The sequence below is a fragment of the Henckelia pumila genome, chromosome 1 (genome assembly GCF_033568475.1).
Source record: "Henckelia pumila isolate YLH828 chromosome 1, ASM3356847v2, whole genome shotgun sequence".
Lineage (NCBI taxonomy): Eukaryota > Viridiplantae > Streptophyta > Magnoliopsida > Lamiales > Gesneriaceae > Henckelia > Henckelia pumila.
In genome coordinates, this window is record NC_133120.1 from 142,355,796 (window position 1) to 142,376,558 (window position 20,763).

General features: G+C 32.7%; 2 protein-coding genes across 2 annotated transcripts; both read left to right on the forward strand.

Moving 5' to 3' along the window:
- Window positions 1–359: 359 nt before the first annotated feature.
- Window positions 360–2,019, forward strand: LOC140871754 (SUN domain-containing protein 1-like). The gene has a single exon (XM_073274441.1). The coding sequence runs from the start codon at window positions 522–524 to the stop codon at window positions 1,836–1,838; it is 1,317 nt and encodes a 438-aa protein (XP_073130542.1). The 5' UTR covers window positions 360–521; the 3' UTR covers window positions 1,839–2,019.
- Window positions 2,020–18,855: 16,836 nt separating this feature from the next.
- Window positions 18,856–20,063, forward strand: LOC140875795 (dirigent protein 10-like). The gene is made up of 2 exons (XM_073279586.1): window positions 18,856–19,444; window positions 19,516–20,063. The coding sequence occupies exons 1-2, from the start codon at window positions 18,947–18,949 to the stop codon at window positions 19,957–19,959; spliced, it is 942 nt and encodes a 313-aa protein (XP_073135687.1). The 5' UTR covers window positions 18,856–18,946; the 3' UTR covers window positions 19,960–20,063.
- The last annotated feature ends 700 nt before the right edge of the window (window positions 20,064–20,763 follow it).

A 20,763-nucleotide genomic window follows, 5' to 3' on the forward strand; every position in this document is an offset into this window, starting at 1 on the left:
GAGACTAATTAATGTCTATATTGTTATTTTGTTGTAGGTACATATCTCATTTCTCAAATATCAATTTGATGAACTTGATAGGTATGTATGTGTACGAGTCTTCTCGACGAAGATTGGGAAGTCAGAATTAAGCATACATGTAGGAAATAGAATAAGGATGCTGGTTTTTTAGACATCGAAAGCACTAAATTTATAAAAGATGGTACAAAACTATTTGGAATGGAGGACAACATGGGTCTTAGATGTCATTTGGGTAAGAGAATTTAAAAAAAAAAAAAAATTAAAAAAATTAGTGTTGCTTAGTTGTTGCGTTGCCTCATTGGTGAAAAGGGCATGACAGTAAATTTCCCTGTCCGTTTATTATTTTGAAAGAAACTTCTCCATTATGATTGTCTGTCTATTCCAAGAGGCTCGACGAAAATTTCAATTTCGTTTTCCTCGTTCTAGGGTTCCTTTCACTCATTCAATTTCCATCGATTTCAATATTCATTTTCAACGATTTGATCTATCTAGCATCTCAAATGGCAGGCTCCACCGTTTCCACTTCTAATCATTTTTCTACTGCCCGCCGGCGAGCATTGGACAAGGACCCACTGACGCCCGTTCGCGATTTGGCGGTGACCGCCACCGGTTTTAGTGACAGCGACGCCGTCAGGCTTACCCCGGCTGACACAGATCCCGCAATCCAGAGAGACAGCAGCAAAATTCCACAAACCCAATCTCGAAAGTCTACCCCGAAGCGGAGGTCATCAAAGCCACGTTGGCTAACCGTGGTAAGCATTCTCACTAAGAACATAGCATTGTTACTTGTTATCTTGGGCTTAATTCAGATGTCTAGATGGGCTGTCTTGAATTCTGGCCGCAATGCCGAGGGCTTTGAAGTAATTTCAGGGGATTTTGAGGGGAAGTTCGCTGAGGTTCAGAGCTTGGTTAAGACAACGATTAAGGCCATGCAGGTGCAGGTGGATGCTATTGATCGGAAAATGGAGGATGGGGTTGGTTTGGTGAGAAAGGAGTTTGGTGAGAGAATGGAGAAGAATGAGGAAGAAGTGGAGTTGAAGTTGAAGGCTTTGGATGTGAGAAGTGATGCTTTTGAGAAGTTTATTGATGGGTTTCGAGGGAAGAGCTTGTTTTCGAAGGAAGAGTTTGATGATTTCTTCCAGGAGTTCCTGAAGACCAAGAATAATAGGATCGGTAGTGATTTGGGTTTGGATGAAATTAAGGATTATGCAAGGGAGATAGTGGAGAAGGAGATTGAAAAGCACGCAGCTGATGGATTGGGGATGGTTGATTATGCGTTAGCATCCGGAGGGGGTAGAGTGGTGAAACATTCTGAGGCATATGGTGTTGGAAAAGTAGCTGTGTTGATGAATCGAAATAGGGTAGCTGCGGATTCTCAGAAGATGCTTTTGCCGAGCTTTGGAGAGCCTGGACACTGTTTTCCACTCAAGGGCGGTAGTGGATTTGTTGTAATCCAGCTTAGGACTGCCATAGTGCCTGCGGCTGTGACATTAGAACATGTTGCTAAGAGTGTAGCTTATGATAGGTCTAGTGCTCCAAAGAATTGCAGGGTATCTGGATGGCTGGCAGATAAAGAATCGAGTGACACGGGATTTGATACCGGAAAGATGTTTCTATTGAGTGAGTTCACTTATGGCCTTGACAAGAGTAATGCTCAAACTTTTAAGGTTTTGGACTCTGCAAAGTCTATGGCTGTTGACACTGTTAGGCTCGATTTTGAATCCAACCATGGGAGTGCTTCTCATACTTGCATTTATCGTTTGAGGGTTCACGGCCATGAACTCAAGTCTCTGCCATTGCAAGAAATGCAGTCTTGATGCTGCCTGTCAGTTATTGTTTTTTGTACTGTCATATGAAAACTGTGTTTGTCACTGAAGCTTGTATCGTTAGCTTGTTACTCTTGATCATGTGTGCTTCATGTTTTCATTATGCTACTTCTTCTCTTGATGTGCCATAGACATTTCGTATCTCCTCTTACATCGGGTTTTACACCTTTAACCGAATGCTTGGATAATTAGTTAAATACATCGGATGATAGAGTATCATGTGGAACACATGGTTTTCATCGAAAGTGGGGTATGAATGGAATATAAACACGTCTGCCACATGGTTTTCATCGAAAGTGGGGTATGAATGGAATATAAACACGTCTGAATTCTGAACCAAAAAAATTGCATTGTGTTATAAGCTAATTTTTTTTTTGGTAGACCACGTATGTATGATGTATTGAAAAGGGCGCACACAAGAAAAATATGGAGTGGACAACACAAATATGTAAATCTTTTGGAAACTTATGATTGCTTCTTGTTCGACTCATGTTTTAATTCTGTCACTAGTTTGTAAAATGAACCATTTTTGCCACCAAACACAAAATTTTACCCTTTTTGCGCAAAAATAATGTGTCGATAAATTTGATAGTTAATAATGCTTCCACCAACCACCCCCCACCCCACCCCACCCCACCCCAAGCTTCATATTTTCGAATTGATGGAATTAATGAAAAATTATTTTTAGCAGTACCCCTGATATCAATTCCTATTTAGAGGATAAATCGATAAGTTTTATAAATCAGTGAGATAATATTCTTTTAAAAATTATTATTTAATGATTTGGTTGCTCGTTATCATTTCAGATGGCTTTTAGATTTGGGAATTATGTTCGAACATAAACTGTAGTTATCTAAAAAAAAAATGGGGGAAATTGCATATACTATTTTCGTGATATCTCGAGTTAGCGTAAATTTTCCCGTGAAAAAGGTATCACCAAAAAGCTCTCTGTGTTTTTTTTTTTATGTCTAGCTCACGCCCCCAACCATTATTTTAGTCAAACAAAATTTTGTGTTGTCGAAAATGTCTTTCTTAAATGAAAATTAATTAATAATCTTAAATAGCAAAAGCCTCCGACTCTTCGGCTCCCAATCCAAAAATGCAGCAGCTCTTCGGCGAGCGCACGCCACTGGGGAAGGTGCCACGTCAGAACTTGGCTGAAAATGGTGGCACCATCGCCACTCCTCCCGGGGGCATCATGCAGATTCAAAAGGTATTATAGTTCTATTATTCAATCTCCCACTGATAAATATCGTGGACCAGAAGATATAGGCAATGGATATTTAGGTCCCAAGCATCTTAACGAACTCAAGGAATCTAATGCAAGCAAAACAATCATCTCCGATGGAAAAAGGTGGTGTTCCTCTAAAACCTGTAGCGATGATGTTATTGTTCTAGACAAGTCGGGAATGAGACCTGTTGTCCCATGGTTAAAAAGAGTCCAGGAGAGCCTTTTCAATTGCAAGAAAAATATTGTTGACCCATTTTCTGAAAAGAACAAAAATCTAGGGTTTAAAAAAAGGGAAATTCGGGAGTGGCAAAATGAAGAGGAAGAAGTCTTCCATTTAATTATATACTGAATAGGGCATTTTAGATAAAATAATCACAAAAAACCATGACAATTCGCAAGCTTTCACGCATGGTGTACAAAAGCATATACTTTTTTGGTGATATTTTTTTCGCTGAGGGATTTACGCTAACTAGGGATATCACGAGGGTAGTATATGCGACTTTCCCAGAAAAATGTTATCGCATAGTATGCATTTCGCAAAATTTAGTCTGAAAATACAAAAAAACATCCAAGCCAAATTCGACAAACTAGCTCAAAATTAGTATGTCTTAATTGGTGGAATAAAGTGACCCTGATTAGAGAACAAGACTCCATTTGGACGTGTATTTGTAAAACGTTTTTATAAAAGTGTTTATAAAAAATATTTTATAAAATATTTTAAAAGTTGTTTTAAGAATAAATATGTGTTTGACAACATTTTATAAAAAAGTTTTTATAGTTAAAAATGTGTTTCGATGACTATTTAGAAAAACAATTTTAAAGTTAAAAATAAATAAGGTGTTTGGATCAGTGTTCTAAAAAATTTGATTAAACCTCGTTTAATCTCGTTTAAACTTGAAACTTCTCCAAAACGCCTCGTTTCGGCTAAAAACGGTAAAAAAACCTCGTTTCGGCTAAAAACGATCACACACATGTTGATCATATTAAGTGTCATTAAATACGCTTAAGTGCAATTTTTTAAAATACAAAAAATGATTAATAACACGAATAAAGAACATGAATTATCAAATTTATTAGTATGTAATGCTAGCAATATAAAAATTGTACAATCTTGGATAGTTAAGTGTACCAATTAATGATGAGTATATGCAGTACATATTGAAGAATATTATGACTAATATTTTAAAGCAGTCTAGTTAAATTGAGTTTGTATTTAATGATAATTGATATGAAATGAATGATATAATAAATTGAATTAGACTTTGGCAAAAAATCAATGCATTCTAGTTAAATTTATTATATTTAGGCATTATTTACTCCATTAATTTGTGTTAGATATTTAAAATTTTATGTTTAAACTCGTATTAATACCACATCTTGCTTACTTTCACGCTTCGATATGTTTCGTGCTTTTTAGAATTTATTATTAATTGATAATGAGCTTATTTTTATTATATTATTTTTTAGATATGTAGGAAACTATTAATTAATATAATTTTAATACTTTTCTGTTTTTAAGAACCTAAAATTTATTTATTTAATATTAAATTTATGGTAATTTTATCATTTTATTATTTGAATTAATATAATTAAAATTTTAATAAAAGTTGAAAACGTTTTTTTGCGTTTAAACTCGTATTAATCTCGTTTAAACTTGAAAAACTTAAAACTTGACATTCACGTTTTGACGTGTTTCGCGTTTTTTAGAACCTTGGTTTGGACCATTATTTTATTAAAAAAATTTAATATTAATTTTTTTCTCATTTTTTCACTTTTGAAATAGAGAGATTTTTTATTTTTCTTTTCATTTTTATATATTTAAAAACGCATATATTATTTATTTTATAAAAAAATTAATTATTTTTTATCATTTTTTATTTTTTATTATTCTTTTCATTTTTTTTTATATTTTTGTGATTGATTTATTTTTTTTATTTTTTTCATTTAATGTATAATTAAATGTATAAAATTTAAAACATACAAATTTTAATTTAAAATGTAGCAACCGAAATACGTAATAAGTGCATTAAATGTATAAACTTAAAACGTACAAATTATCATTTAAAATGTTGAAAGTAAAAAAGATAATTTATAATAATAAAAAATTTAACGATATGATCTCGATGCATTTCACATTTCATTTGTTATAGTAATTCGACGATTATTCCATAGGAAGACGACACCACTAATATGTCAATCTCTTCCGATCTATTCTTACTTCCATCATTGACCCGTGCCAACTCTATCGGCATGATTTCTTGAGTTTGCCACAAAGGTCCAAGAAAGGTGAAGGGCTTCGGAAAGACTGTCATCACTTGCAGCATTCAGTGCCAAGCTCCCAAATCCCACGATTTCTCACAATACAACACACAGCGTTTGGTCCAAGAAAGGCGAAGGGCTTCGGAAAAACTGCCATCACTTTCTGGGGCCTATATGCAAGAGAAATGACTTGAGTCCTGCCACCAGAGTTCATGCTTTGAAGTCTCTGCCTGAGTAAACCTCTCGTGTGCTCGTCCATAGAACCTAGGATTCCCAGATGGTCGTAACAGCCCTAACACAATGAGAGTGTCATTTCAGTTGGTCCTCTTCTGTGCTCAAGAAAAGAATCACCCCTCTTCACCAAAATTACTCTACCCTCATTATCCAAGGTTTAAACTCTAATAATCTCACATTCATTCATTAATTTCTCCCAATCATTGCCTGATTCAAGAGCTGCTTGAGATGTAAAAGCTCTTTCTCTAGGACTCCCCGAAAACTTAAGTTTGCACCTTCTCTGTGCATGGTTAGAAATTCCTATCATGTTTAGCATGAGCAAAACAAACCTTCAACGCCCAAGAGAAGTTTGAGGTATCCATGGAGAGAAAAATTACACTAGCTGTAACCGTATAATACACAATCATGTATGGAACTTCCAATTGACACACCAAACACCAAAAGAAACAAAGATCACCAAAAGGCACTCTAAGTTCTCATTCAATCACAACAACATTCCTGTGGTCAGTGTTCTAAATGACGGTCGAGGTGTCTAGGCGGTAGGCCGCCCTCGACCGCCACGCCTTGGCATGAGGCGGCCTTTTTAGGCAGCCCAAGATATTCGGCGGGCGAGGCGGCGGTGGCGGGCGCTCGGGCGGGTGAGGTGGGTGAGGCGGCCAAGACGGTCAACACATTTTTAAATTCAGTCAAAGGTCAAGAGTCAACTAATTTTAAAATTTTAGTCAAACGTCAATAAATTTTAAAAACCTAGTCAAAGTTTACCCATTTTAAAACCCTAGTTATTGACTTATTTCAAAAAAACTAGCCACTTTTTTTTTGTTTTTCATTTTTGCTCCCTACCCTCCACCACACACCTTAAGCTGTCTGCCGCCGCCGCTGCCAGCCGCCAGCAGCAAGCATTTTAGGTTAGTTTTAGCATATTTCACCTACTTTTACATACTATTTTTTATTACATTGCATGACTATATATGATTACCCATAAAAAATGCTTAAAAAATTCAACCGCCTAGGCAGGCTGTAGGCGGTCATGGACCGCTCCACTGCCTCCCGCCATTTACAACACTGCCTGTGGTACATGACCAAAAATCAAAATAGACACGCTCTGCTTGGAACTTTGAAGTTACCTCGAGCTTGCAACTTCATATCACATGACCCCAATTGTGTACAATAGTGATAGTATACTGAGAAACATGAGCCGCAGGTGCAAGCATAGAACACAAATCACAAATTCATCCATGAAAAAAGCTCGAAACAACAACTGAAGCCTAAGAACATTACACGACCAAGCTTTGTTTGCATAAAGAAAATATCATTCCCTTTCTTGAAGAGGGAAACGAACAGATACTGAAAGCTACATTATACAAATAAATGTAATTACTTCTAAAGTAAATTCACAAATCTGTAAGGCCTCGACAGTACACCAAATACAAGAAAATAGGAACAAATTTTTGTAAAGCATCTCCATTCAATAAACCAGAATGTATATTTTGTGATAGAAAGAAAGATTTCCACCACCATTTCCAATCTTCAACATAAAAATTCATGTAAGTAAGAACAAGGAAGACCTTAGCAGAGACAACTACCAAATGCGAATTTGAGCGGGATTCGAAAAACACCCAAAAACAAGCATTTGAGTAGAAAAAACGAGAGAACATACAATTGATAGAACTATCAGGATTACGTACTGCGTGATGAGAAATCCAAAAGACAGATTCGAACTACAGATTCCATTCTCCTCCTTCATTTCGGCGACGACAGCAGATTGTTGGGATGGAAAAGAGCGATAGAAAAACTAGGGTTTGCAGGGAGAGGTGCGAGAGAAGAATGACTCGTTTACCACCTGACCCAATTCACTATTTTTTACCCAGTTTTGACCCACGTTTTTTCATTTAAAAAACATCCAAAAACACCTTCTATTTTTTAAAACCATACCTAAAGAACACTTTTCCAAAAAAAATTTTTAAAAACAATCAACAAAAATTTTACCCAAACACATAATTTAAGTTTTTTATTTTATAAAACACTAAAAATATTTTTATAGTACACGTCCAAACGGAGCCCAAGAGTTTGATTTTTTTTTTTATCAATATTTTGTCGGGTGAACTTATCCAATATGGTCTACTTCGCTATCATAGTTTGTAAGTTATTGTATTAGTCTTGTAGTTTATCCAATGTACATCGAAATATAGCGATCGCGAAATCGTGATTTTGCATGTTGGATCATAAATCCAACGTTGGGCTTATATGTAAATAATTATGTGTTGTGGACTGTCAAATAAATTTAGCCCATAAAAGTGATCTAAATAAGATTTCGGTTTATTTGGGCTTTAATGTATCTAATAGGGTGTGTCCTTTAGGGCCCGTTTGGTTTCAAAAGCCAAGCTTAAAAAAGCACTTTTTTTTAAAAAAAAAAAAAGTGCTTTTCTAATTACCAAAGTGTTTGGGTGGGCTTTTAGTGCTTAAAAAAGCACTTTTTTAAGCTAGAAATAGAGTTTTTTGAGAAGCCCAAATTTAGAGCTTTTTTTTAGCTTTTCATTAACCTAAAACATCAAGCCGTCAACGTCTCTCAACTTTCTGCTCCCTTGTTTCTCCTCCATTCTTTTCAAGGTAATCAAACTGTTGGTACAATTTTTTAGCAATAATCCGTTGAATGATTTTATTGATAAGTGAACGTTTGTTATATATACAGACGAAGAATGGGATAAACATTCGAACAGTGTGCAGATCTTGAGTGGTTTAAAAACATCAAGAAGAAGAAAACATTTTCTGGTTATCTAGTGATAAACGTTCGACCACATCTTTTCTATTTTATGTTGTCAATAACTATAGCAGAAGTAGCTGGATTGTGATTGGTTTAGAAATATAATAGAAATAATATATATATTAATTAATGAGATAAAAAGCACTTTAATGATATGCATCCAAACACCTTTGTTAATTAAAAAAGTGCTTTTTATCAATTTATCCAAACATGAAATCAACACAACTTTTACTTAAAAAAGCACTTTTAAAAGCTAACTTAAAAAAGCACTTTTGTTAAAAAAAATCTACAGGAAGCAAACGCACTCTTAATGCGTAGATACTAGTGGGCTTTTCTATTTGATTGATGGGCTTAAATAGAATCCAAAAATATAAATAAAGGGTTATGGTCCCCAGATCACACGACGTTGATGTAATTCTTTTCTATTCCTATCGATAGTTAGAGAGCGTGAGAGAACTGAAGGAACTCTCAAGGTAAATCGTGTTGATCTGAAAGGCCAAACCATGCAGATCTACATCGGTATCAATTGTTAAGAATTAAGGTACGCTTCCTCTTCAGTTTACAGTATTTAAATCTTAATGATTTAACATGATGATTCTGGGTTTAAGTTTATAGGGAATTTTTCCCTAACAAGTGGTATCAGAGACGCTCATGTTTAAATCATTGAGATACGGTTTATATTCGATTTGGTCTAATCGAAAACAGAAAATTACAGTGTTCGAATCAAATTCAATTTTTTCAGTCCAAAATTTAATTTTTTATTTTCGGATTTTTTTTTAAAAAAAAATAATTTGGAAAATTTGAATTTTTCGAATTAGGGTTAGGGCCGCCGAAAAATCGCCCAAATCGACCGGCTTTCAGGCCGTTTTCGGTGGCGATACATAAGGCGTTTTGTTGCCCATATAAAGGCGCCTCCGATAGTAAAGATACATCGTCGTAAAGCGTCACACAATCGTCCGATTTCGAAGCCAAAGTCACGCCTGGCAGGTCGCGAGCTTCGAACAAATCGGGGCTGATTTCTGGCTTATAAGGCGATGATCGGGGAAGGTGAAGGCACCGTGGTGGTCGCCTCTTCGTGGGCTACCATTTTCCGATCGGAATCGGTCTGAGGAAAGGCGGCGGTGGCGCAATAAGGATGAAGATGTTGATGGGTTAGGGTTTGTTTTATTTTGGGCAATTTTCTAATTTTCGAAAATTTTAAAAAAAAAAATTTTAATCAAGAAAACAAAAATATTCAGATTTTTGGTAAATTTTTTCTAGCCCATCATATATTTTTTTGGATAAATTTTAATTTGGTTATAAGCCCAATATTTTTATTTTTGGGTTTAAGGTTTAAATTTTCAATTATTCAAATAATGATAAGATTATATTATATATATTTTAAAATGAATTAATTGAAACAACATGTCACCAAAGTGACCTCTCTTGTGAATATTAATTTATTTTGAAATATAAAAGGTTTCGGTTATGTAATTTTTATTAGTATTAATCGGCCCAAAGGATGATCAATATTTAATATGATTACATATGTATTTATATAAGGATAAAATTGTGATAGTTATTCGGTTTTCATGTGAATAATAATCGGCCCAAAGGAAGATTATTATTTGGCATGTTATTGACTATCAATTTTCGGTATCCCTTATGAGGTTTGCATTATTTGAATTAATTGATTATTTTCTATGGATTAAGTTTATCAGGTCAATATACATGAGTCAGTTAATTTTTTGAATATACGGGAATCCAACCCGAAAAGATCACCCATGACCAGTAAATTGCCTGATTTGCCCGCCAGTCGGCATTGATTTTATGATCGATGTTTAAATAATTTAATTTGACCAAAATACTTAAAATTTATTTTTTAAGAAATAGGTCAATTTTCTTTGATATTAAATTTGAATAAAGGAACATTTAAGGTATATATATTTTGGAATAAATTGATTGAAACAACATGTCGCCAAAGTGACCTCTATTGTGAAAATTAATTTATTTTGAAATATAAAAGGTTTTGTACATGTAACTTATGTGAATAATTAATCGGCCCAAAGGAAGGTTATTATTTAACAGAATTACATGTGCAGTTGTGGTAATAAATATGTGATTATTATTTGGTTTTACATATGAATAATAAATCGGCCCAAAGAAAGATTTATTATTTGATATGTTCTTATGATCAGTATTTGATTACTACATCAAGATATCATTTACAAGTTAATATTTTGTCCAAAGATGGAATATTAATGGAGTGTTCGATATCTTGAGATGGAGAGTGTCTTTATTTGAATTTAATATTACTTATTTGGGCATTTTTTGTGAGCATATTTAATTTATTGATAATTTTCTGTTCAGTTATTATTTGAATATTTCTGTTAGCTTTACTGTCCACATCAACTTTATTATTACTTTCAAAGATGATTGTTACTTCAAGTTATGGAAAAATAAACATCTTGATAGTTATTGGAATAATGATCAAAGATAGTGAAATAAAGATTGATTCCGCCAGTATACCTTTATGAACTAGAATACCTCTTTTGAAAGAAGGGAGCTGGAAAGGTATGGAAAATTAAATTGCATGTTTGATGATCATTAAGGTAGTCATTTAGGAATCATTAGGGCAATATGTCGAAAAGATATAACTACAGTTAAGAATCACCTTAAGAATATTGAAAATGAGGTTTGTCAAGAATGAAAGGATGAATTTTGTACGTTCTTGACAAATTCACTTTCAATGAGGTATAAAGATAAATGATTAAGGATAAAGTAAGCTGCAGATATAGCACTTCAAAAAAAACAACAAAAGAAATCGAGTTAATCGAAAAATAATAGTTGTTTCTTTTGTGGAGCTAAAAGGCTCATGAAAATAAAGTTTTTAAATTTGATTTGTTTTAAAAATAATTTATCTTTGATGTCACATATGATGGATAGATTTTGGTGCTATCATCAGTGTGTCTACGCGGGGTTATTATTATTATTGCTAAAGTTCAGATGATGATGAAAGATTCATCGGTGTACAATGGCAAAACAGTTAAAGTTGAAATAATTGAAAATTTTAGATTATTGTTAAGGCTGAGTTTAATTTGAATCTAAATGAAACATTTATTGTACCGACTTTCAGGCGGGATAATTTTTATTTCTATTTTGGGCAAATTCGGTTTCTCTTGCTCATTTGGAAATGGAAATTTAGGTTGTTTCATGATTCAAAATTGGTTGGCTCTGGCTCTTCATCTCGTTACAATAATCTTTCTTCGGTTGATACAATTGTTTCATTTAATGAGTCCCTGCAATTCAATTTAAAAGTCTCAAAGATAAAATTCCAGTAAATGAGAATTCAGTTACATCGTGACATGAGATATTATGTTATATCTCCGGATGGAGAATAAAAAAACTTATGTATGACGAAATTCTCAATTCTTTAAATTTAACATATTTTGATATTTGTGTTAAATGTATAAAGGGAAAACAAACAAATTAAAGGAGATTTGAAGTCAACAAGAATTTGAATGTCTGTGAACTTATAAATATGAATATTAGTGGGTCTTTCATATGATTTTTTGGAATGATCAAAAATAATTTATATTGTTCATAGATGATTATTTTAGCTATGACTTTTATATCTCATTTATGAAAAAACACTAATTACTGCAGCATATATCCTTAACAAAGTTTGATTGAAGTGATTCTTAAAGATCTCAGGGGTAAAAGTTTTATGGTCCTACAATTAATTTGATTATCAGTTAAGAAAATGCTTGGTTTTTGAGGATGTCGAGTTTGTGGGGGGAGATAAAGTTTTGAAAATTGTCTTTAAGGAAGAATATATATTTGACTTTGTTCAAAAACATAATACGGTAAGCCAATTTAAAAAAATCTCTCATTCAAGAAATATTCTGAAAGAACAAACTCTTACATCTCAATAACCTCGTCATTATGGAATTCTACTCGAGAGAGAAGAAGTGCAATCTAAGGTAATTTGATTGTATTTTTCCAAGAGAATAAGGTCAACATTGACATGATAAAAAAATGATTTTATCAATTTCTATCAAGTCATAAAAAATTCTAACTCTCGAAATGGATTGATGTCAATATAAAGAGATAAAATCTTTGAAAGACAATGACATTTGATATCTTGTCTCATTGCCTAAAGTGTGAAGTTCATTTTTTCTAAATGGATATTTAAAACCATGAGTACTCAAAAGGTAATGTGGAAAGATATAAGGCTCGCCTTGTCATTAATGAGATTTTACACAGTAAGAGGTTACAATTGTAAAGGATTTTTCTCTTTGGTTTCTTTGAAAGACTCTTCAGGAATATATATTGACATAGTACTGAATTTTAATTAATAAATGATATTTTTACATTTCATCATGTGATCATCTCGTTTGTTTTGAGATGAATTTGGTCGATGATTGTATATATCATAAGGTCTGTGGGATTAAATATTTTTTTGGTTTTCTATGTGCTGATAGCCTACTCGCTAACAACGATATAGATATGTTTCATGACACCAAGAGATTTCTAGCTAATAATTTTGAGATGAAATATCTTGGTGATGCATCTTTTGTATTGGGTATCCAGATACATTGGGATCTCTCTCGATGTATTATTGGATTATCACAAAAAAGTTATATCGAGAAAGTTTTAAAGCGATATGGGATGCAAGATTGTAAACCAGTTAATACCCTAAGTTGAGGGAGACAATTTAGTCTCAATCAGTGCCCTAATAATGATTTAAAGAAAAGAAATACAAAAGATTCTTTATGACTTAGCAGTAGAGAATCTAATGTATTGCTAATGTATATACACGTACAGATTTTATATACGTGATTAGGATGTTGGACAAATATTTAAATAATCCAGGAGTAGACTATTGAAAGATAGTCAATTATGTATTATGAAATTTACAGAAAATAGAAGGAATTATATGCTCACATATCAGAGGTCAGATTAGTTTGAGATCATTTGTTATACTGACTCTGATTTAAGGGATGCCTAGATAGTGTGAAAACTATGTTGGACTATTTAAATCTACTGCCAAAATGTGTCATCTCACAAAAGAGTACTAAAAAATCACTTGTTATAGTCTCTTTTGTCATGACAGTAGATTTTATAGTGTGTTATAAAACATCCAATCATGTTTCTGATTATTGAAGTAAGAGTTCAGAGTGAATAATGTCTATAAAGCACATCGGTACAAACTCAATGATTGTGGATCCATTTGCTAAGAGACTATCACCCAAAAGGTTTTGTGTGCACATTATTTGTATGAGTGTTTTTTCAATTAAGGATATTCAGTTTTAGTGGGAGTTTGTAATTTTAAATGCTTTTATAGACATGTTTGGTTATTCGGTTTTTTTGGTTTATGGATACATAAGGAAAAGTTATTTCTGCAGAAATAAAAGTTTTGGTTTATTCACGCTCTGAATCGTTTTTGGTTGATTTCACTAAAGTTAAGGGTGGACCAGTTGGAAATAGGCATGTTAAGATCACATTACATGAAATTTCCATGCTACACATCCACATCATAATCCATGTTGTTCAGTTATCTGGCATATGTGACCATTGATGGGTCGAGTTACGATGAATGTGACAAAGGCCTCTTTGATCCTATGTTAATATGATTGATGGACCAGATTAACAGTAGATACATTTCGGTAATGACAGCAAAGTTGAGCTCATTTGGTTATTTTGCAAAACATAATTATAAAGTTTCACATATATCCTAGTGGGAGATTGTTGGATCATAAATCCAACGTTGGGCTTATATGTAAATAATTATGTGTTGTGGACTGTCAAATAAATTTAGCCCATAAAAGTGATCTAAATAAGATTTCGGTTTATTTGGGCTTTAATGTATCTAATAGGGTGTGACCTTTAATGTGTAGATACCAGTGGGCTTTTCTATTTGATTGATGGGCTTAAATAGAATCCCAAAATATAAATAAAGGGTTATGGTCTCCAAATCACACGACGTTGATGTCATTCTATTCTATTTCCATCGATAGTTAGAGAGCATGAGAGAACTAAAGGAACTCTCAAGGCAAATCGTATTGATCTGGAAGACCAAACCATGCAGATCTACATCGGTATCAATTGTTAAGAATTAAGGTACGCTTCCGCTTCAGTTTACAGTATTTAAATCTTAATGATTTAACATAATGATTCTGGGTTTAAGTTTATAGGGAATTTTTCCCTAACATTGCATGCCATTAAAAAAAAACCTAACTCAAAGTTAGACATTACTTTGAGGTGTATCATAGATTTTAAATGAGCTCATATTATTGGTTTATTTCAGGATTCTTATTAATGAGGGTTTATCATAAATTGTACGTTAATTTAATTTTTTGGAATTGTATGTTTGTGTTGGACTTAATTATAAAAATAATACAATATATAAGAAATATATGTGATTTTTCATAAAGAAAAATTTATTACATGATCAGAACATAACAATAGTCTTAGACGCTATGTGTCGGGTATCAAAATAAAGCAAAGTAGACCAATAATAAATTAAACAATTTCTTCTTAAATTGATAAATATCACACTCTAAATGTAAGGTCCAAAAGTCCACTAATTCACTCACGATATTTTTAAATGATTTTTATGATTTTATGTATAGTTATGGAATTTAACAGTTATACTTATGAGATGATTATGTCTGATGTTTTAATGTTGCAAATTATTTTAATGTTTTCAAGTTTGAGATTAATTCTGGGCTGAGAAAAACGAGACTAGCCTTCGAACGAAGTTAAGAAAATATTTCATTTTTATTTTAAGTTTAAGTTGGTGCAGTGTTATTTTAATATTTGTAAATGAAAGTTTTAAAATTTAGTGTTTGCGACTAATGTGCTGACTACCAATCCATCCCAAAGACCACATCGAAGTTTGCCATATGCAACACAATAAAATCTACACACAACTCATGAACCTGCATTTGAATCTTACAATTCCTCAATACATAGTTACTGTGCATTCTCCCCTAAAGACAAAGAAACCCTATAATCCGAAACCAACCTATCTGATACTACCCCCAACTTAGCAACAAAACTTGCAGATACGAAAGAATATGTAGCACTCGAATGAATTAGAACATGAGCAAGAAAACCGACAATATTAATCAATGTTGGAGTCTGCATCTACCTATTCCTGAGTCATAACAATTACAAACTGAGTAGGCGTCAAATTCTTTCATCTCTTTTCTCTCTTAGTCGCCGCCTAATTTTATGCATTCCAGATTCTGATAATTTATCTGATTATTATTATTTAAAATTTAATTACATGCTTAAGTTTTGATTAGTAGGTGATTTCGAAGCGTGTCACTATACTCATGGTCTAAGTAGTCTTCATCTTGATACCATCAAATTTCTTAGCTTGTTTTATTTGGTCTGGGCTTTTTTTTTTTTTTTTTTTTGCACAGTTGATCAATAAGTTTTTCCCAGATTTCATTCGTTGTATATCAAGTTTTGATTTTGCTGAACATATTAATTTTGTATAAAATATCTTTGGCAACATTATCCAGATTAAATGTCTTTTTCTTGTCTTCAGCAGTCTATTCTGATCTAGGTTTTTCAATCATTTGAGGAGCTCTTTCTGTTATGGCTATGACAATTACTGCTTTGAGTATCTTTATCGAACCATTTGTGATGATATACCACATCATCATCCTGAGATTATATATATGACTCCATATAAATCTTTCATTCATCATATTCTTCTTTTGAAATCATTAAATTTTTTTAAAAACAAATCCATAGTAATGTGTTAGAGCTTGAGTCAAGAAGAAATCTTCGTCGATATCACTTGATAGGATCGAAATGTGTGTTTAGTACGAGCGAATAAACACTTTAAAAATATTTTTAAGGTTGTGGATTATTGAGCTGAGTTATCAATTCAATAATTTTTTTTTCTTAACTTTGAACTGATAGACAGATAACTATAACAGTGCGGAAATAATTGTTCTATCAATTAATTTGTATAAATTGAGTGTTGACAGAAAACAAATGAGAGACAACATGAACTTTTTTATGGAATTTCGACGAATAAGATTCAAGCTCAATTGGGCTATTGAACCGAACTGAATTTTCTGATGGAAGTTCGACGAATAAGCTAGTTCGACGAATAATATTCTACTTCTACTTTAATTCAGTTCGGTTCAACAGTCCTATTGAGCTTAAACACCTAGCACACCTATATTTTCAATCTGTTCAGAAATATATATATTTCTGAAAGAAAACAATCACAACTCTTTTGTATAAAGTTCTTTTTATAAGATAAAGAGTGTGAACATATAATAGAACAAAGTGATCAAGGATTGATATGATAAAACGATGATGAGTGTGTTGTGTTAACTTGATTTTGATAACTTAGTTGAATGAAGTTGTAGATCACATAATGCTTGAATATTTTTCTCTTTCAAAGAATACGCAACCTCTGCAATCTGATCTTTATGTACTTTCTATAGGAAAAACTTTCCAACGTTAATAAATATAGTTTTTTTTACAGGGTTAATAAATTTAGTTGTTATATGCAGATGCACTATTGAATCTGATAATGCTACGTGTCTTTGTCTTTTTCTCTAAATAGTACTTACATAACAGTCCTTTCACCATTACCTTAAAAGGAAACCAGCAACACCAAAATTTGAATTCTCGAAAAATTCTTGTCATTGAGAGTGTCTGCAATCATTAAAAAATGATTGTTAGATTTTGACTTAAAAAATTATTTTTGCGTGTTTTTTAAACCCAAATTATGTGTTAGCTTATGCTTAACTTAATTGAAATCCAAAAACTAGTCATATGATGATTATGATTCTCCAAAAGTGATTCTAATAAAAAGATCAATATTAAAATCACTCTAATCACTTATTTATCAAACATTACACAACTTTGATTTTTAGATTTTCACATTTGTTTTCAAACACTGCCAACTTTTGATTTTTCTTAATTTTTTTTATAATATATAGATTTAATCACTTTTATAAAAACATAATCTTTTGCAAACGCTCCCTTATTCGATCATATATATTCCCGTTGGTTTGCCAGATTGATTACAATCGATGCAAAAAATATTTTCAGCTTGAATAATTATCCTGAGAAGAATTGAGATATATAAGTTTGATTTCATTAACACAATTTTTTGTCATCGATCACCAAAACTAAGACAATTTTTACTTAACGGTTTCTGTGGTCAAAAGTAGTTTAAATTAAATTCGTCTCTAAATTTATTAACTTCCTTTCACACCGACCACCGTTGTCTTGTTCATCGGCTTAGCATCTTCATATAATTAAACATCAAAATATCTTAAATTTCCTGCTCAATTAAAATTAGATCGTCTGAACGAGATAATATAAGAGCAAGAAAAATCATTGCGATAGCAAATTTAATTTATATATAAATTTTATTATTTATCTTTATTTATTCCATTAAAAAAGTAGTTGTATATTTTTCAAGACTTATATGTCAAAGAGTAAAAAAAAAAAAATTAAAATTACAAATATGGTATAAATATATATATTTGAGACAAACAAAAAAAAAAGATCGCCTATAAAATCGAAACGGATGTACTAATATATAGGTGAAATAAAGTTTTGAAACTATTTAAATGAATTATTAAATATACGACAGACACATGAATTTATATTATGGCTAAACAATTCATAAGGTGATATATAGAGTTCTGCAATTTCTTAAATTTCACATGAAAATAAGTACGACGTCTCCTTTGTATGCCACATTTGATTTCCATTCTTCGAGAAAATTTCTCAATTTTTTTTTTTTTATATCATTAATTATTCTTCCCAATTTCAATATGATCGTCAAGAATCTCTTGACCTAATAATAAGAATGGAATTCTAAAAAAAACACACATACGTATATAATTTTTTTCGTCTCATTGATATAGGCAAGTGTATGTTTTTACACGTATTAAAAAATGTTTGATATATAAATTTTTCATTTTACCATTATTTAATGAAAATTAATAGAATAAATTAATTATACAAGTAATTAATGATATTAATTTTATAAAGATAAATTAATAAAAAAAAAAGAGAAATAACATTAAATATGAAAAGTACAATAAATAAATAAACAAATATATATATATATATATATATATATATATATATATATATATGAAAAGATGTACGATTAAAAGCTATATGTACTATATTATTACAACTACTAGTTTTCGACCATTAAGAAAGATTTTTTTTTTTTTTTGAAATGTGAAAGAAAGAAAAACTCTAAGTACAACATTTAAAGAGGAGAAAAAATATTCCTACAGAATTACGCTTCAGACAAAAATTCAGTATAATTAAAATTACACTTCATATTAAATGACCAGGTGTAAAATTTTGAAGGCTATGGAAAAAGATGATCATAAAAAAAAAAAAAAAAAAAAAAAAGTATCAGAACTAATGAAATTATTGCATTAGTTGAATAATTAGCTTTACAATCAATCAATCTCCAACCAAAACACGCACACTCGAAAGGAATAATGCACCTACTCCATTTCATCAACTCCACGGCATGCCTTTTGATTCATATATAACCCAAGCCCAAGAATCCATCTTCCAACACCAATTAAATTCTGATTATAACATCCTCGATCATATATCATGGCGTTTAACCTCAAACCCATTATTTCCCTACTCATTTTGGCACTATCAATATCTTGTGTCACCTCCGCTCGACTCCTCGATGAAGGAGACGTGGTGTCCGCTCCTGTTGTAGGTACCGCGGGTAGCAGCACCACCACTGGGACCTCAATTAATCCCGGTGGAGCTGCGGTTTCAACAACCACCACTGGGACCTCAACGACTCCGGCCGGTGGCAGTACTGCGATTTCTACCAGTATTGGTGTGTCGGACGATCATGGTTTTACGTTCTATATGCATGACATCTTGGGGGGTACTCATCCCTCAGCCTTAGCAGTGACGGGAATTGTGGCGAATCCAGCGGTAGGTGGGCAGGTTCCCTTCGCCAAACCGAATGGTGCTGTCCTCCCGGTTAGCAACGGAATCCCTACCAACAACAACAATGCCGGAATAGTCAGCAACAACAACGTCCCATTTCTGACGGGTCTCAGCGGATTTTCATCGAACATCTTGAGCAACGTAAGATACACATGCAAATTAATTAATCGCAGTACTCTATTTTATATATATTTAACCATGTAAACATGCAGAACAACGGTAATAACATAATCGGTGGCATGCCCGGATTCCCAGTCCTGAACAGCGCTCAGTTCCCGTCAGGAACCACCCTCCAGCAACTCATGTTCGGCACCATGACAGTCTTCAACGACGAACTAACAGAAGGCCACGAACTGGGATCCGGGCTGGTGGGAAAAGCGCAAGGATTCTACATAGCCAGTTCCCAAGATGGCAGCAGCTTCACCATGGCTTTCAACGTGATGTTCGCCAGTGGAAGCTATGCCGACACTTTGAGCTTTTTCGGCGTTCATCGCGCAGCTGTAGCGGAATCACATCTGGCGATCATGGGCGGAACAGGGAAGTACGTGAATGCCAAGGGATTTGCCAAGGTGAAGACTATTCTGCCTTCCAATACGCAGCACGAGACCGATGGGATGGAGACGGTGCTGGAGATCACTGTTTATCTTGCTTATTAATTAATAGATTTCATTTTCTTCGTGTGAATTTGTTGTTTTCATTTGATTATCATGTATATGGGATTTGGATTTTAAAAACTTCGTGGACTTTCTTTTTCTTTTTCTTCCTTTTTTACTTAGAAACTCGTATATTATTGTTTTCTATGGTTACTTAACCATGTGCGAAAGTTAGAGATAAAATGTTGCATCCATCTACAAATTGGTGACATAATTGATTTATGAGAAAAAGATTAGTTCAAGCCTTAGGTCATCTTCAATCCAATAACAACACTAATTTGGTGTAAAACACTGCATTGATGTTGGATTCTTTCCTTCGACCCACGCTATTTTTAGCGTTAAGTAATGTTACATCAAATTCGACTTGAGTTTCGATCCAATCAAATGGTACATCAAATCTTAAATCTACACTTTATTTTTTTGTACATTAATAATATAATATAAATTGTAATAAATCAACAATGTGCAACAGACTCGTACTAAATGATGTTTATAGGAGAAATTGAAATTCTCATAATGTGACGTGAACTTACCTAATTCTGATAATTTGCCATGAACTTGGCTATTTCATCAAATCAAACACTACTCTCTCAAGAGAAAGATCTCATGATTGCCTCCAATTAACGAGTTTGTAAGCCTTTTAAATTAAAGCCTACACATTTTTACATTAAACTACTGTTATTTACTACGATAGGATTTGAAAACCTGATTTGACATTTTTAAGTGAATTTTCAGAATTGTTTTTGCTTTTATCAAAAAAAAAAAAACAATTATTTAAAGAATAAAATTGACATTTTCATTTAATCT

Bases quoted from the DNA above. Each gene is read 5' to 3' on its own strand.
- LOC140871754 (XM_073274441.1), top strand. From the start codon at position 522: ATGGCAGGCTCCACCGTTTCCACTTCTAATCATTTTTCTACTGCCCGC.
- LOC140875795 (XM_073279586.1), top strand. From the start codon at position 18,947: ATGGCGTTTAACCTCAAACCCATTATTTCCCTACTCATTTTGGCACTA. The intron at 19,445-19,515 runs GTAAGATACACA...GTAAACATGCAG, and splicing joins CATCGAACATCTTGAGCAAC to AACAACGGTAATAACATAAT.